Source organism: Micromonas pusilla (assembly GCF_000151265.4).
Source record: "Micromonas pusilla CCMP1545 genomic scaffold MICPUCscaffold_1, whole genome shotgun sequence".
Taxonomy (NCBI): Eukaryota; Viridiplantae; Chlorophyta; class Mamiellophyceae; order Mamiellales; family Mamiellaceae; genus Micromonas; species Micromonas pusilla.
The window spans coordinates 1,297,416-1,313,456 of record NW_003315882.1 but is presented as its reverse complement, the minus strand read 5'-3'; the positions used below and the strand labels follow the sequence as shown (position 1 = coordinate 1,313,456).

The following is a 16,041-nucleotide window of genomic DNA, read 5'->3' as shown; positions in this document are numbered from 1 at the left end:
GGCTCGTCCCGCCGCCGTCGATGTGACGCCGTCGTCGTCGCAATCGGGAGTTCAAAAAGTCGGATAGCGCGACTCATCAACCGCGGCGGTTGTTGTTGTCAGCATCTCGCAGCGCGCGCGGGGAGCCGAGCCACGGGCGACGCCGCGATGGTGGGCGACGCCGCGACGGGCGACGACGCGCTCGCGTGGAGCGATATCCGGTACGTCGTGGGCAGAGCGAACAGGGTCGTCCTCGACGGCACGAGCGGCGTCGCGCGCGCGTCGCGCCTGCTGGGAATCCTGGGCCCGTCGGGCTCGGGGAAGACGACGCTCCTGAACGTCCTCGCGGGAAGGCTCAAGACGGACGGGACCGCGACGAACACCGCGACGACGACGACGATGCGCAAGCGACGCGCGAGGCGCGGCGTCGCGACCGGGCGCGTCGCCTACGCCGGCGACGCGAGCGGTCGCGGCGGTCGCGGGGCGACGCCGCTGTCCTACGTCGAGCAGGATCCAAAGTTTTTCAGCAACCTGACGGTCCGAGAGACGCTGACGCTCGACGCGGCGCTGCAGGGCGGCGACGCCGCGGACGTGGACGCGATCATCCGCAGGCTCGGGCTCGTCGCGTGCGCGGACTCGTACGTCGGCGGCGACACCGGCGGGAAGGCGGTGCGCGGGATAAGCGGCGGCGAGCGGCGACGCCTCGCCATCGCCGCGGAGACGCTGTGCCTTCGCAACGCGAGAAGAAGAAGAGACGCGGACGCGGGCGCGGGCGCGGGGGGGGGGCACGAGGCGAGGACATCATCGGCATCGTCGTCGAGCCCACAACGCGGCGGCGTCATCCTCGCGGACGAGCCCACGACCGGTCTGGACGCGCACCAGGCGGACAAGATCGTCCAGAAGCTCAGAGAGACCGCGGTCGAGGAAGCCGCCGCGGTGGTGTGCGTGGTGCGTTCTGTGAGAACCGTTTTTCACCCACCGCTCGGTTTCAACGTGTGATCGCGTCCCCTTTCAACTGACCGGTGAACTTTTTTGTACGGAACGGCCCTCAGTTGCACCAGCCGAGGAGCGCCATCTTCGACACGCTCGACGACCTCCTTCTGCTCGCCTCTGGCGGGCGCGTCGCGTACTGCGGCCCCGCGAAGGACGCGCTGAGGCACTTCGAGGAGATCGGGCACGCGTGCCCGAGGTATCACAACCCCGCGGAGTTTTTGATCGATCTCGTCGCCGTGGACGCGGACGGCGGCGTCGAGGCGGAACGCGCCGACGTTGAACGCGTCGACGCCATCGCGGAGGCGTGGAAAGCGACCGCGGCGGCGAAGCGCCACGCCACCGCGGCGGCGGCGCTGCTGCGCGCGTCGGATAAGGCGACGGCGACGGCGACAGCGACGGGGATCGAACCGGGGGCGAGGGGGACGAGGGAGAAGGACGCCGGCGCGCGTCGGCGACCGCCGGGCGCGTTCGGACAGTTCAAGCTTCTCGTCGGGCGCGCGTTTAAGCAGTGCAGACGCGAGGCTTGGGTCAACGGCGTCAGGCTCGTCGCGTCCGCCGCGCTCGCGCTCGCGTTCGGCGGCTGCAACTACGACGTCGGCCTCGGCGGCAAGTCCGTGAAGCGACGCGCCGCGGTGATGATGCAGGCGTGCATCAACACGTCGATGCTCGCGGTGTGCCGGTCGCTGAACGGATTCCCGCGCGAACGCGCGACGGTCTCCAGGGAGATGTCCCGCGTCAGCGGCGGTTACAAACCCGGGCCGTACTTCTTCAGCAAGCTCCTGGTGGAGACGCCGATCGACATGATCTTCCCGGTCGTCTTCGGCGGCGTCATGGGGCCGATGGTCGGGTTACGGGCTGGCGGGAAGAAGATGTTTTTGACGACGCTCGCGCTGCAGACGGCGTCGGCGTCGTGCTTGGGGCTGTCCGTCGGCGCGCTCGCGCCGAGCGCGGAGATGGCGCTCGCGATCGGGCCGTGCATCATGGTCCTGAGCATCATGCTCGGGGACGAGAGCGGCGCGTTCGCGGAGGTGCCGGAGTCGCTGCGCGGGGTGTCGAACTTTTCGCTCATCAAGTGGGCGTTTCGCGGGTGCCTGTGTTCGGAGTTTGAAGGCCTCGTGTTCGACCCGCTCGATAAACGCGGGGAGGAGAAGAAGAAGAAGAATGCCAACGGCGCCGCCGGAGGCATCGCGAAGCGCGCGGCGAGGAACGCGATGGAGGGCGTCTGCCCGAGGACCGGAGAGGAGGTGTTGGAGGGGTTGGGCCTGCCGACGAGCGGCGGCGCGGCGCGCGCGGCCAAGGCGCAGGCGCGTCCCATACACTGTTTCCCATACGACCGCGTTGGCGTGGTGAACGCCGATCCTTAAGGACTTTGCCCGGCGTGTCTCTCCGCCCAGGGTCCTTCGCTTTCAATCCCCGCCTTCGACGCCTTTGAACTTCAACTGACGCCTTTGAACTCCACCCCGACGTTCGCTCGTATGGAACGACCCTCAGTGCGGCGTGTTTCTCGCCAACGCGGCGGTCACCTACGTCGCGTTGCGGGCGAAGGGGGGGGCGTCGTGACGCGATGGAAGCGCGAGGCGGGTGGGCGGGGGGAGGAGGGGACGACGATGACGAGAGGAGAGGAGGCGAGACGAGGACGCGCGCGGGAAGCGCTCGCGAAGGCGGCTCGCTTGCGCGATACACGACGTGTACACGTACTGTACGTGTAGAGAAAAGTTTGATGAAAGTCGCCCACGCACGTGTTGGCTGTCGCGACTTTTGACGCTTCGCTTGAAACCCTCGATCCTCGATCGTCGAATCGCCGTCGCCGCGCGTCATCCGCCCGCGCGCCGCGGCGCCTCGCAGTCATGGGCTGCTTTTGCTGCGCGGAACCGATCGATGAGGAACCCGAGAAGCGCGAGCCGCCGACGCGACGGAGCCTGAGCGGCAAGCACGGCGCGAACCTCCGCGCGGTGAGCGTCGTGAGCAAACTCCACCTCAGCGTGCACGACCAAGGCCATCCGCTCGAGAAGTACGACGTCTTGGACGTCATCGGCACCGGCGGGTTCGCGGTCGTCAAGCGCGTGCGCGAGAAGCGCACGGGGAAGAACTACGCGATGAAGATCATCAACGTCGCCGTGGACGCGTCGAAGAAGATGGTGAAGAAGCCGTCGGACGAGGACGACGCGGACGACGAGGTCGTCATGAGCGTCAAAGAGGTCCTCAGCGAGATCGAGACGCTGCGAACGCTGCGGCACGACGCGATCCTGCGGCTGATATCCGTGTACGTGCAGCCGGAGGAGAAGCACGTGTACGTCGTCACGGAGCTTCTGCACGGCGGCGCGGTCCTGGACGCGATTCTGAAGATGAAGGACGAGCGCTACACCGAGGCGGAGGCGAAAGTCGTCGTCCGGCGGACGCTGGAGGGAATTCAGTACATGCACGAGAACGGCGTCGTGCATCGCGATCTCAAGCTCGAGAACCTGCTGTTGAAGCGCGACGACGACCTGTCCTCCGTCGTGATCGCGGACTTCGGGTGCGCGTTCTCCTCGACGCGCTGCGTTTCTTCCCGACCCGAGACGGGACGGGACGGGACGCCGCGGCCGGTCCCCGGCCGCGGACCTCCGTCGTTTCGCCCTCTCATTCATTGCCTTTCCTCGTCCTCCGTCCTCGTCGACGCGCGCGCGAAAATTGAAAATGAATCACGTCGCCCTCCCTCCCCGCGCAGGCTCGCGAAACGGTGCCGGCTTCAGGACGACGCCCGAGCGCTCCCGCACGCGAAGGGCGTGGACGACAGCGCGGTCGGGACGCCGGTGTACGCCGCCCCGGAGGTTGTCGAGAAGAAATCCTACGGCGCCGCGGTGGATATGTGGAGCCTCGGCGTCATCGGCTACATCGTCGTCACCGGAGCGATGCCGCGAGACCTGTGGAAGAAAGCGCTCAAGCACGGACGCATCGAGAAGGACGACTTCGGGTTCGACTGCTACGAGTGGGACACGGTCTCGCAGAACGCGAAGGACTTCATCGTCGCGTGCCTCACTCTGAGACCGAAAGACCGCATGACGTCGAAGGCGGCGTTGAACCACCCGTGGATGAAAAACGTCGAAAACGTCAAACCCGCGCCGTTGCGCATCAAAAACAAGCTGAGAGACTTCGCGAAAGGGATGAAGCTCCCGACGAAGAAGTACGCGAAGGGAGACTACCTCATCAAACAGGGTCAGCGCGCGGTGGACGTGTTCCTCATCAAGCGCGGGACCGTGGACGTCCTCGTGGAAGACGCCTTCGGAGAGAACGTCAAGGTGGCGACGCGAGAAGCCGGGGAATTCATCGGCGAGATGAGCGTCGGCGCGGGGGTGCTGCGATCGAACAGCTCCAAGTCCGGGAGCGAGCCCTCGACGCCGAAGGGCGGCGGCGGCGGGGTTGGGGACGAGAAGGGTGCGACGAGTGCGAAGGGCGCGAAGGGCGAGAAGGACTCGTCCTCGTCGTCGTCGAAGAACACGTCGCCGTCGTGGGGCGCGGCGCTGGTGGCGGTGTCGGCGGCTAAGAAATGGATCGGACCTCGACGAACCGCGAGCGTCGTCGCGGCGACTGAGGTGGAGTGTCTGGTGTTGGGGAAGCGAGAGATGGAGTGGGCGGTGACGCACGACGAGAGCATCAAGAATGAGCTCGCGAGGCAGATCTCGAGTCGGCGGGATCAGACGGAGGAGAAGCTCGAGCGGAGGGCGAGCACGTCGAGAGAGCGTCCGAATCGGGTGTGACGCCGCGACGAAGGCGCGACGACGACGACGACGCGCGCCCTCCGCGCCGCCGCCGCCCCGCTTCGCCGTGAAACTAACCTTATCACCGCACGGTGTGCATTTGGAATCATACAGTAGTGTCTAAGCTACGCGCTACTCGTCCTACTCGATCGCGTCGTCGTCACAGCATCGGGCACTGCGGCGGCGGCGTCTGCCCGAAGTACTGCCGCCGCATCAGCCGGTCGTGCAGCTCGTGCGCCTCCTGCATCGAGATGGTCCCGTCCGCGACGCGCTTCTCCCTCTCCGCGCCGCCTTCCACGAGCTTCCCCTCGCGCACGACGAACGTCCCGGCCTCTCTCTTGTGCCTCCCTCCCTTCCGGGTCGTCATCCGGAGGTATCCCACCCTCGCGACGAGCTTCTTGAGGTGCTCGAGTCGCTTCGACTCGGAGGGCTCGTCCGCGTTCGCGCGGATCGCGTCTCGCGCCTCCGCCACGATCTTCTCGCGGTTCGCGACCGGGCGCGACCGGCGCGCGACGTCGACGAGGTCTCGGTACGCCTTCAGGACCTGCGCGCGGTGCCGCGCCGCGGCGGCCGCGATGCCCACCCCGGACGACGCCATCCGCGCTCGCGCGCGCGCGACGATGAAGAGGAGGAGGACTGTGTGGCTCTCCTAGGCTTTCGCGCCGGCGACTGCTGTGCGACTGTGACTTCGTTCCGTTCGTCTGTTTCGATCGACCGCGACCCTCGTCGCCGCGCCGCGGCACAACGCCTCGCGCCGAGGACGATGAAGTCGTTCAGCGTGACCGTCCCGTCCGAGATCGTCCCCGCCGCGGACGACGCGAGCGCGGCGTCCAAGGACGAGCCCGCGGCGGGCGCGTCGTCCGCCTCGAAGGGTTCGGGATCTGGACCGGGCGCGAAGACGCCGGACGACGGGTGGCCCGGGCCGTGGTTCACCGTCCTCGCCGCGTGCGTCTACGCCCTCGCCGCGCTGTATCAGTGGCGGTACCCGACCTCGGGGCTCGTGGAGGACGAGATGACGACTCTCGCGATACGTCGCGTGAACGGCGTCGTGCGCGACGCCGCGTGCGGCGGGTGGGAGATGAGCGACGGGACGTGGAGCTCGTTCGCGGGGAGCGGCACGGCGTGGCACCTGGGCGCGATCGCGCGCGAGCGATGCGGCGCGAAAAAGCTGAGCCATCTCGCGGCGGCCGAGGTCATCGACGGGAGGCGCGTCGTCGTGATCGGCGACTCGAGCGCGCGGCACGTCTACGCCGCGATCGTGCGCGCTGCGCACGCGAACGCCAGCGCGTGGAGCGAGGCGAGAGACATGGACGCGGTCGCGAACGGAGAGAAGCATCGCGACTGGGAGTTTCCGACGCCCGGCGTTCGCGGCGGCGGGATCGCCGCGTTCAAGTGGGCGCCGTACGCGCAGAACATCACGTCGTACCTCGCGGAGATCGAGCGCGGCGAGGAGCCGGCACCGGACGTCCTCGTCATGGGGGCGGCGCTGTGGCACGCGTTGCACGTGCGATCGGAGGAGGAGTACCTCGCCGCGCTGAGAGGGCTCAAGACGCAGCTGGCGAAGACGACCGCCGCCGTCGCCGCGACGCCGGCGTCTTTCGCGTCCGACGGCGACGGCGACGGCGGCGACGACGGGAGCGGAGGCGGCGACGACGCGGAGGAGACGCCGGGACGGACGCGCGGGGCCCCGCGCGCGTTTTGGCTCGCGTCGACGACGACGGACCCGACGCTCTTCTCCGACGCGGCGAAGCGCGAGCACATGACGCCGAAGCGCGTCAAGGCGTTCAACGCGGTCGCGATCGAGTCGGGTCTCGTGCCGCCGCGTCCAATCGCCGGCGCCGGCGTTCCCTCCGCGGAGGAGGAGGACGCGGCGCCGCCGCCGCCGCCGCCGCCCGCGGCGCCGTGCCAGCCGATCGATTTGGAACGGATCACGACGACGTGCGGGTGGAAGTGCACGAAGGACGGCGTGCATTACAAGCCGGAGGCGTACGACGCCGCCGCGAGCGCGGTTCTGAACGCGCTGCGGGCGAACCCGGGGTGGGGGGTCGCGCGGTGAGAGCGGGGGAGCGGCGGCGCTACACTACTCTATTTTTCGTTTGTGAGCACGCACAGCCTGGCAGATTTTCTTCAGACGAGCTGAATGAGACCTGATGATGAGAGCCCCCCTCGCCCATCACACCGCCTCGCGAGGCCGCGCGCGATGTCCGCGTCCGCGACGCGCGCGCCGCGCGTCGCGTCCGGTGGGGACCGCCGCGCGCGCGCGCCGCGCGCTCGCGCCGTCGCGGCCCGCGCCCCCGCCCCGCTCGCGTCCCCCAGCGGCGCTCCTGTGCGCCATCGCGCGATAGATCGCGCGCGCGTCGCGTTCGCCGTCGCCCCGCCCCCCTCGCGTCGTCGCGCGGAGCGGCTCGCGCAAACGCGCGCGTGGGTGGACAACACCGCGGAGGTGGACGTCCCCGTCCCGATCGCGGTGGTGTGGGAGCTGTGGCAGGACAAGACGCGCATCCCGCGGTGGATGCCGTGGATCCACAGCATCGACGTCGTGGACGAGACGCGGAGCCGATGGAATCTTCGCACGAATCAGTTCGGCCAAGACTTCAGCTTCTCGTGGACCGCGACCGACTTCCCGCCCATCACGCGCGAGAAGATCCACTGGCAGAGCACGGAGGGCCTCCCGAACCGCGGCGCGGTGACGTTCGCGGGCGGCGTGGGCGGCGCGGCGACCAACGTGCGCATTCGGATCAGCTACGAGGTGCCCGACGTGTTGGCGCCGTTCGGAGGCGCCGTCGCGCCGCTCGTGGAGAATATCCTGCGCGCGGACCTCGCGCGGTTCAGCGAGTTCGCGCGCAAAGTTGGACGCGCGATGGCGAGGAGCGGCGTCGGGGGAGACGACGACGACGCGTGATCATGACCGCGATCGCGATGCGACGACGATGACGACGCCGCGGACGGCGCGCGTGCTGTCGGTAAAATAGACTAGAAGAACCTACGTGTACGTGTACTCGCGCGCTAAAGGATCCTATATGCGACGACGACGACGACGACGACGCCGCCGCGCGGCTTCGTCAGAGATTTGATCGCCGCCCCGCCTCCGCCTCCGCCGCCGCCGCTTCCGCTTCCTCGCGCTCGAGCCTCTCGATGACGTCCGTCGCCTCCGCGAACGCGACGGAGCCCAAGACGCCGCCGTACTTGTGCTCCTTCCACGGCGGGTCGAACGGCAGCGCGAACGCGTGCATGTGCAGGTGATCGACGCTGTTGAACGGCGGCAGATGAAAGCCAAACTTCGTGTCTGGCGTCGTCGTCGCGTCCGCGTAGTCGCGCGCTATCGCCTCCTTCCCCAGCTCGAGCATCCGCCGCGCCATCGCGGCGTCGCCTCCTCCTCCTCTCGCCCGGTCCCCATCCCCGCCGTCGTCGTCTCCTTCTCTCCTCCCCGCGCCGCTCAGCGCGTTCGCGGACGTGATGTGTTCGCGCGGGCACACGAGGTAGTGCCTCGCCGCCGCGGGCTTCCAGTCCTCGAACACGACGAGCGCGTCGTCCGCGTGCACGAACGTCTCGTCGCGCGCGCTCGACGCGATCTTCGCGCAGAACTCGCACGTCTTCGGGCGCGCGACGCGGTCGTCCTTCGGGAGGATGTTCCACGACTGGAAGAGCTCGTACGTCCACGCGGTGAGGCCCATCCCCCCGTCTTCGGCTCTCCGCGCTCGATCGCGCGATCCGCGAGCGCGTGCGCGGCGGGCGCGCGCGCGATGGCGCGAACTGCGAGAAGCACCCGTGGATAAAACCGTAGTGTGAGACCGGCTCGGATCTCGCGAAACGCTTTCGCGTACGCGTGCGCCGTGCCACAGAGCAAACAGTTACGAAGTCGCGATAGGCGTAGTACGCGTATCCAGCGTTCTGATTGGCTGAGATCCCGACTGCGCTCGGCTTTTTTATCGCGGACGGCGGCTTGGTCGGGTCTTCACAAGCCCAGCGCGTCGCGTCGTGCCCCCGCGGTTCGAGCTTCGTTTCGTCCAAGTCGTCGTCGCATCGCGTCGACGCCCCGTCTGCATCGAGGACGCGAGCGCTCGAGCGCCGACGCACCCGCGCGGCGAGGGTCGAATCGCGCGCGCAGAAGAAAAGAAAAGAAAAGAAAAGCACACAGAATCCATCCGTGTCCAGCGACCGTGAACGATGAGCGAATACGACGACGAGGCCCCGCCCCGGCGCACCGGGGACCTGTACGAGCCCGAGGAGATGATCCTCAAGCCGAGCAAGCTCAACTTCCGACGACGGATGAAGTCCGAAGCGGGTGCGCGAAGACGCCGTCGCGCGCGACGCGAGCCCCGATTCCCCTAAATAAACCAAACCCTCGAGCCGTAGGTTTTTCGCGTCGCCCTCCCTCGATCCTCGATCCTCGATCCTCGATCCGTCGACTCACCGCGACCTCCCTCTCTCCCTCTCTCTAAATCGCACGCAGTGATCCGCCGTAACATCTGGTTCTACCGCGACCGCACCGGCCTCCCGCGAGGTCCGATGACGATCGACACCGTGAAGAAGTGCTGGATCGGCGGCATCATCGACGAGCACACGCTCGTGTGGGGCAACGGGCTCGGCGACTGGGTCCCGCTGCGAAACATTCGCGGCATGGGCCACGTCCTGAACGACCCGCGGACGCGCTTCCTGAAGTGGATCACGCAGAAGGTCGCGTTCCCTCGAGCGGAGGTCAGAGCGAACCGCGACCGGCTGTACGAGGAGGGCAAGGCGGCGTCGCCGGTGATGAAGTCTCGCGAGGAGGTAGCCGCGTGGAAGGCGGCGCGAGAAGAGCGGCTGTCGAGCGGCGAGGATAACTTGATGTTGTCCATGTCGCTCGCGCTGCCGACCCCGGGTCGCGCGGCGGAGCGGATCGGGGCCGCGGTCGAGTTCGTGCGCGGGAAGATGAAGATGGGGGGGAAGAAGGCGCGCGCGGAGGAGGAGGAAAACGGCGGGCTTCGACGCGCGTGAGCGGCGGCGGCGGCGGCGGCGGCGGCGGCGGTCGAGGGAGGAGGAGGGTTCTTCGTTCTGATGAGCGCACTTTGTGACGACGCGATCGATGCGCGACGCGCGTCCCTCGTTCGCGCGCGCACGTCGTCGTCGTAGCGCGTCTCGCCATCCCGTCCCCTCGCGAAGTCCCCCCTCCTCGACGCGCGCGGCCCTCGGTTTTTCTCGGACGAACGAACAGAGGAAAAGAGGAGAGAGAAAACGTTTCGCTTTCGTTCCTCGGACGCCGCGCGCGGAATACCCCACACGAGCCGCGCGAGCGTCGTCATGATCCTCGCGCGACCGCGCCTCGCGCTCTTCGCCCTGCCCGTATCGCCGCCGTCGCGTCGCCGCCGCGTCGCCGTCGCGCCGCTCGCCGCTTCCAAGAAAAAAAAGAAACAGCAACCCTCCGACGTCGGCGACTCGCAAGACCCCGTCCCCGTGGTCGAGCCGTCGCGGACGACGAAGAAGGAGCACTGGGTCGAAGACTCTGAAGATGACGGCCCTCTGCTGGACGTGGACGCCGGGGCGAAGCCGCGGTCCGTGCGAGGAAAGAACAAGAAGCCCGTGAAGACGACGGCGAGCCCCGCGCAAAAGCGCGCCGTCACTACCCCCTACGGCGGTCGTCGCGCTACCCGGCCCCTACGGTACGGTGCTGTCAAGATAGATACGACTCGGCCAACCCAGGTACCAGGTCTAGTATCTAGAGGTTCCTCATGGGTGAGTATAAACTGCGCCTTCGAAGACTTCCCTTTCGACGATTTCGTCGATTTCGTCGCGTCGGTGAACGACGCGGTATCGGAGACCATGGCATCGAAAGTGGACGCGAGTGCGGAGCGGAAGGACGACGATCTGAACGAGGACGACTTTCTGTGAGACGACCAGACGGCGACGGCCGCGAGCGAGCGCGTCGGTTGAGTGTTTTTTTTTCTCATGATTCAAATAAAGAAAAGCATCCTCGTAGTGTGCGCATAAATACAATACAAGACGTCGTTCGTTCGACGACGCGTCGCTTAGGCGTACATGCAGTACAGACCCGCGAGGGAGAGCGCGGTCATGAGAACCTCGGGCACCTGTGGACGCGGGGGGCGTCTTGCGTCAGTTACTCATTTTTCACGTCGCGGGAGAATTTACTCAATTGAATTACGCGTCACGGAGGAGTCCGCGCGCGCTCGGCGGACCCCGTGAAGCCACCGCGGCGACGTCGCCGCCGCGGCGCGGCGACGGAAAGCGAAGCGTGGACGATCGATCGATTCGGATTCGACGACGCGCTGAAAGGTAACGTGACGTACGTAGTGCATCGGGTACTTCACGGGGAGCTTCTTCGCGCCGATGAGCCCAAACTTCGCGTTCATCGGGTAGAGGACGTTGCACGCGACGCTCGCCGCGGTCGCGACCGGGAGCGCGGCGGCGGTGGGCATCGTGTAGACGCAGTACGCGAGCCCGCCCCAGGCGACGGACGCGCCGCGGATCCAGAACTGCACCATCGGCGTCGCCGGGGCTTTGAAATGATCCGTTACCATCTTCGCGGGAACCAGGAGCATCTGCGCGGCGTAGACGGCCATGACGACGACGAACGCCTGGATGTACTGCTGGGCGGTGATGAGCGCCATCGTGCGTGGGGTGTGATGAGAGGAGAACGAACGGGGGAGTTCGGGGGTGGGGTGCGTGCGTGCGAGGAGCAAGCGCGCGGTCGGGGAATGCGTTCGCGCGGCGAAAAGCGTTTGCTGACGCGGCATCGCGGGTTCGCGGCTCGTACGCGTACGTCGTACCCCTAGAGAGTTGTAGGCAGGCGCGTACTCACATCGATCGGGGGGGGGTTCCGATTAAAAATGTTGAAAGGGTATTTTTCATCGCAAGAGCCGATCAAAAGCTAAACCGCGCCGAAAAACACACGCTGAGACAGCAAGCGTCCGGCACATACCGGTAACGACGGACCGGAAAGGAGTGACCGGAAAAGACCGGTTCTATGCGTTTTTAGTCTGAGTACGGAATTATCTGTACGAGTAAGCTGGCGTCTCCCGGGACCCCGCACCCCCGCGCGTTTACGCGCTTCTGGCGTCGCCGAGACAGCTCGGACGCCGTCGCCAGAGTGAGATGAATTGCGCTAAACACCGTACTGCGTCGATCAATGCGAAAATAATGGGCGGTAAGTGCAGTCATGCTGCGACGACGACGGGTGCTGAACTCGCGCGCGCGATTTGTCCCTCGCATCTTCGGTGGCCGGCCGGCCTTTTTTTTCGCAAATCGATGATTCCGCTGCGACGTTCTCTTCGCGGCGCCATTTACGACGTGTTCTTGACATAAAGTGGTATCAGTTTTTTACACGAATCCACGCATCATGGTGTTCAAAGCATTTCATCCCACTGTTGCGACGGCGTTTACGGGCACTCAGCGACGGCAGAAGCGCTGAACTTGCGCGGGGGGGGTGGGTCCAGAGTCTCGAATTTTGCCGTACTCGTACTTCGTACTCTAACTAAAAACCCCTACCGGTCCCTACCGGTCTTTTCCGGTCACTGTTTTCCGGTGCATCGTAACGATTATCGTCCGGCACACCGAACCGTTTCTTGGAGTCGTTGCTTTCTCAATCTCGTCAGTGCGTCGCTCGCTCGCTCCGCATGGGAGGAGGACGCGCCCGCGGAGGACGCGCGCGCGAACGCGCGCGCCACGATGGAACGCGCGACGCGGTGTCGCCGGTCGCGGCGATCGATCCCGCGCGCGAGGGCGACGACGACGACGACGACGACGACGCGTCCGTCGCCGTCGGCGGCCGAACGAAGAAATCGCTGACGTTCGTCTCGGAAACGGATCGACCGACGCCGGACGCGCGGACGACGGCGACGGCGACGGCGACGGCGTCCTCGCCGGAGATGCCGCGCACGCCGTCGCCGCCCAAGCCGACCGCCGCGAATCATCCCGCCGCCGACGCCGACGCCCGCGTGCGCGAACGACGCGATGATGAGCTCCTCCCGAGCATCCGTCCGCTCGGCGAAGAAGCGGACTCACCGCGCTCGATCGACGCGTCCCCGCCGCCGGCGTCCTCGCGCGCGCACTCCCAGAGCACGCCGACGACGCCGCAGTCGCACGAGAAGTTGCTGGGGGCTTCAGGGAGGAGAGCGAACGCGAGAGCGAACGCGACAACAGCGGGGTCTCCCGCGCCGCCGTCGCCGTTGCGTCTCACGCCAATCAACGCGGTGTCGCAGTTCAGAAAATCGCTCGCGGCGTTGCGCGCGCTCGGCGTGGACGTCGACGGCCTCGCCGCCGCGACCGACGACGTCGACGTCGACGCGCATGTTGTCGCGATGCGCACGCCGCGAAGCTGCGAGAACGAAGAACAGGAGACGGCACAGATGGAGATTCTTCTCTCCGAGAGGAGCCGCCATCGCGCGTCGGCGCAGCGGCTGGAGCGAGAGAACGAGCTGCTCGCGGATCGCGTCCGCGTGCTCGAAGAGCGCGTCGACGAGCTCGGCGGCGAGGACGCGTTCGCGATCACCGAGGAGGAGATGCGCGCGCTCGATTTCGAGCTCGAGGGCGCGCGGAGGGAGGCGGAGACGTCGCGGGAGGAACGCGCGGTGTTGACTGAGGCGGCGGCGGCGGCGGCGAGACGCGCCGAGGCGACGGCGGCGGCGGCGGCGGCGGCGGAACGCCGCGCGTCGGAGCTCGAGCGCGAGCTGGAGGCGCGCGGGGCCGCGGACGTGCGCGCGTTCGTGCGCGGGGTGTTTAGAAACGTTCTCGACGCGGGGGGCGAGGGCGAGGAGAAGAAGAGCGCGTCCATCTTGACGAAGACGAAGACGACGAAGCGCGGCGGCGGCGGCGCGGCGCGGCGGTCGAGCGCGTTCAACGCGTGCCTCGTCGTCCTCGTCGCGTTCGCGATCGCGCTCACGGGAAGACTGCACACCTCGGAGCAGCAGCGCGCGGTCGTCGGAACCTACGCGACGTGCGCGCCGCCGCCGGCCGTCGTCGAGTCGCCGTTCGGCGTCGTCGCCGCGACCACCCCGGCGACGGCGTGCGACTGCGACGCGCCGCTCGCGAGTCGTCCGGCGCACTCTCCGCCGCCGCCGCGGCCGCCGGTCGCCGCGTCGCCGGTCGTCGAGGCGTCCGCAGAGGAGGAGGAGGCGGCGGCGGAGGCGGAGGAGGTCGATCGCTCGACGCCGCCGTGGGCGTGGGCGCCGCCGCCGTCGGGATCGCCGTCCCCCGCGGAGGACGACGATCTCGCGGCGGCGGCGCCGCCGCCGCCGCCCTCGCCGCCGGTCGACGCGGACGCGATCGACGCGGAAGCGCGCGCGGAGGCGGCGCTTCGAAAGTACGCGCGCGTGGACTTCGTCGGCGGGTTCGCGACGCTCAGCGGGCGCGACCAGCGCATCGACGCGACGACGAAAGCGTCGGCGTCGGGCTCCGTCGGGCTCTTTCGCGCGGACGCGTACGACGACGACGACGGCGACGACGCGACGTTCGAAGACGTGCTCAAGAGCGGGTGGGACCTGTGGCGCCGCAGCGGCGCGAGCGACCGCCGCGTGCGCGTCAAGGCTGCCGCGAGACGCGCGGAGACCGCGCTCGAGTCGAGCAAGGAGACGAGGGACGGCGCGAGGGAGAGCGCGAGACGGTGGGAGGCGGCGGCGGCGGCGGCGGGTGCGCGCGGCGCCGCCACCGTCGCGGAGCGTCAACGGCTGACGTTCGAGGCGAGCGAGCGCGCCGCGGAGGCGTCGAGCGCGAGGAGGAGGTATAAGGAGTCGCGAGCGAAGGCTGTGAGCGCGGTGCGCGCGTTGGAGGTGGAGATGCGCGCGTTAGCGGGGTGACGCGTCGAGGAGTCTGCGGTAGCCCTCGCGTTAGGCCGACGCTTCACCGAGCTAGATTTCGATTTTCGAAAGCAAAACTAGGGTCAAAGAAAATGTTTTTTTGCGTTGAAAAATTGAGTTTCACCCTGGTTTCACCGATAGAAAAACTCTGAAATTCTCCCCCCGATATTTCTGTTGTCGAGGCCGAGTCACGGTCGCGGCGGAGCGCGAGATCTACATCCGCGCGCGCGCTTCCAGAGCGCGACGCTACGCGCGGCGCGACCTCCTCCCGCCGCGACGCGCTTCGCGCACGCGCGCTTCGCGCCCGCGCGCGCGGACGACCGCGGCGACGCCTCCGGTCGCGCGCAGCCCAGAGCCTCGTCGCGCGAATAAAACGAACACCGCGACTCCGTCCCGACCCGACCCGGGGGGAAAGCGACGGTCGCGGCGTCATGCGTCGCGCGATCCGCGCGCGCGAGCTCGACCCGACCGCGCGCCTCGGCGCGCGCGGACGCGGCGACGTCGACGCCCCGCCCACGGTCTCCGGCCGCGCGCCGCCGCCGACGCGCCGCCACGAGAGCGACCTCGCGTCCTGGGCGGAGGCGGACGCGCTGCGACACTGCGTCGCGTCGTACAGCGAGCTGCGACCGCCGCCGCGCTCGACGATCGCCGCGGCGTTCTCGCCCGACGGCGAGACGCTCGCGAGCACGCACGGCGACCACACCGTGAAGCTCATCTCCGTGCGCACGGGCGAGTGCGTGCGCACGCTCACGGGCCACCGACGCACGCCGTGGGTCGTGCGGTTCCACCCCACGGACGCCAACGTGCTCGCGAGCGGATCGCTCGATCATGAAGTGAGGATCTGGAATTCAACGACGGGCGCGTGCACGCTGTGCTTCGACTTTGGCAAGCCGATCGCGAGCCTGGCGTTCCACGCGGTAGGGGACGTCCTCGCGGTCGCGAGCGGGCACAAGCTGTACACGTGGTGCTACGCCAACGCGTTCGCGGGAAGGGGGCGCGACGACGACGCGGACCCGGGCGCGGGCGCGACGGTTGAAAACGGAAACGCGGGCGACGCGCGTCCGAACGCGAACGCGAACGCGACGGACGCGTGGACCGGGTCGTTCCCGACGCGCTCGCGCGGCGCGGAGAACGCGAGCGGCGACGCCGGCGCGAGCGGGGACCTCGCGAGGGTGCCGTGCATATCGCTTCGCACGCGGCGGTCGCTGCGGGCGGTGCACTTCCATCCGCACGGCGCGCCGCTTCTGTTGTCCGCGGAGGTGAACGAGACGTCGGAGCACGATGTCCCGCCGCTTCGCGCGATGACGACGCCGCACCGCGCGGGGGAGCGGGAGACGGCGTACGCCGCGGCGTTGTCCGCGGCGGTGGCGGCGACGGCGGAGCAGCGCGCGGCGGCGACGCCCGACGGCGGGGGGGTCGAGGAGCCGCGGACGACGTACGTCGCCCCGCGCGCGTGCACCCTCGGCGTCGGCGTCGAGACGTGCGACGCGATGGATTCGGACGCCGTGGAGGGTGAGTCGCGCGGGGGGGACGCGGACATGACG

General features: G+C 68.2%; 11 protein-coding genes across 11 annotated transcripts in view; 8 read left to right on the top strand and 3 right to left on the bottom strand.

Annotated features, from left to right (window-relative positions):
* Nucleotides 1–147: 147 nt before the first annotated feature.
* On the top strand, nucleotides 148–2,336 carry MICPUCDRAFT_46306 (ATP-binding cassette superfamily; the record flags this gene model as incomplete). The annotated part of the gene is made up of 2 exons (XM_003055578.1): nucleotides 148–927; nucleotides 1,032–2,336. 2 exons carry the CDS (start codon nucleotides 148–150, stop codon nucleotides 2,334–2,336), a joined length of 2,085 nt encoding a protein of 694 aa, XP_003055624.1.
* A 461-nt stretch (nucleotides 2,337–2,797) lies between these two features.
* MICPUCDRAFT_50468 (uncharacterized protein) lies at nucleotides 2,798–4,709 on the top strand (the record flags this gene model as incomplete). Its single annotated transcript, XM_003055577.1, has 2 exons — nucleotides 2,798–3,487; nucleotides 3,680–4,709. Exons 1-2 carry the CDS (start codon nucleotides 2,820–2,822, stop codon nucleotides 4,707–4,709), a joined length of 1,698 nt encoding a protein of 565 aa, XP_003055623.1. The 5' UTR covers nucleotides 2,798–2,819.
* A 160-nt stretch (nucleotides 4,710–4,869) lies between these two features.
* On the bottom strand, nucleotides 4,870–5,307 carry MICPUCDRAFT_50467 (uncharacterized protein; the record flags this gene model as incomplete). The annotated part of the gene is made up of 1 exon (XM_003055033.1): nucleotides 4,870–5,307. One exon carries the CDS (start codon nucleotides 5,305–5,307, stop codon nucleotides 4,870–4,872), a length of 438 nt encoding a protein of 145 aa, XP_003055079.1.
* Nucleotides 5,308–5,472: 165 nt separating this feature from the next.
* Nucleotides 5,473–6,765, top strand: MICPUCDRAFT_50466 (uncharacterized protein; the record flags this gene model as incomplete). The annotated part of the gene is made up of 1 exon (XM_003055576.1): nucleotides 5,473–6,765. The coding sequence occupies one exon, from the start codon at nucleotides 5,473–5,475 to the stop codon at nucleotides 6,763–6,765; it is 1,293 nt and encodes a 430-aa protein (XP_003055622.1).
* A 144-nt stretch (nucleotides 6,766–6,909) lies between these two features.
* MICPUCDRAFT_50465 (uncharacterized protein) lies at nucleotides 6,910–7,611 on the top strand (the record flags this gene model as incomplete). Its single annotated transcript, XM_003055575.1, has 1 exon — nucleotides 6,910–7,611. One exon carries the CDS (start codon nucleotides 6,910–6,912, stop codon nucleotides 7,609–7,611), a length of 702 nt encoding a protein of 233 aa, XP_003055621.1.
* Nucleotides 7,612–7,771: 160 nt separating this feature from the next.
* On the bottom strand, nucleotides 7,772–8,383 carry MICPUCDRAFT_50464 (uncharacterized protein; the record flags this gene model as incomplete). Its single annotated transcript, XM_003055032.1, has 1 exon — nucleotides 7,772–8,383. The coding sequence occupies one exon, from the start codon at nucleotides 8,381–8,383 to the stop codon at nucleotides 7,772–7,774; it is 612 nt and encodes a 203-aa protein (XP_003055078.1).
* Nucleotides 8,384–8,876: 493 nt separating this feature from the next.
* MICPUCDRAFT_46304 (uncharacterized protein) lies at nucleotides 8,877–9,781 on the top strand (the record flags this gene model as incomplete). Its single annotated transcript, XM_003055574.1, has 2 exons — nucleotides 8,877–8,994; nucleotides 9,163–9,781. 2 exons carry the CDS (start codon nucleotides 8,877–8,879, stop codon nucleotides 9,684–9,686), a joined length of 642 nt encoding a protein of 213 aa, XP_003055620.1. The 3' UTR covers nucleotides 9,687–9,781.
* A 208-nt stretch (nucleotides 9,782–9,989) lies between these two features.
* MICPUCDRAFT_50462 (uncharacterized protein) lies at nucleotides 9,990–10,577 on the top strand (the record flags this gene model as incomplete). Its single annotated transcript, XM_003055573.1, has 1 exon — nucleotides 9,990–10,577. The coding sequence occupies one exon, from the start codon at nucleotides 9,990–9,992 to the stop codon at nucleotides 10,575–10,577; it is 588 nt and encodes a 195-aa protein (XP_003055619.1).
* Nucleotides 10,578–10,831: 254 nt separating this feature from the next.
* Nucleotides 10,832–11,314, bottom strand: MICPUCDRAFT_50461 (uncharacterized protein; the record flags this gene model as incomplete). Its single annotated transcript, XM_003055031.1, has 1 exon — nucleotides 10,832–11,314. The coding sequence occupies one exon, from the start codon at nucleotides 11,312–11,314 to the stop codon at nucleotides 10,832–10,834; it is 483 nt and encodes a 160-aa protein (XP_003055077.1).
* A 1,005-nt stretch (nucleotides 11,315–12,319) lies between these two features.
* Nucleotides 12,320–14,497, top strand: MICPUCDRAFT_50460 (uncharacterized protein; the record flags this gene model as incomplete). Its single annotated transcript, XM_003055572.1, has 1 exon — nucleotides 12,320–14,497. One exon carries the CDS (start codon nucleotides 12,320–12,322, stop codon nucleotides 14,495–14,497), a length of 2,178 nt encoding a protein of 725 aa, XP_003055618.1.
* Nucleotides 14,498–14,928: 431 nt separating this feature from the next.
* The window catches only part of MICPUCDRAFT_46303 (uncharacterized protein), a gene marked incomplete at both ends in the record, with an annotated part of 2,334 nt that continues 1,221 nt past the window's right edge, over nucleotides 14,929–16,041 (top strand). Inside the window, one exon of the mRNA XM_003055571.1 lies at nucleotides 14,929–16,009. Within this exon, the coding sequence (XP_003055617.1) occupies nucleotides 14,929–16,009 (1,081 nt within the window). The remainder of the gene's footprint in view (nucleotides 16,010–16,041) is intronic.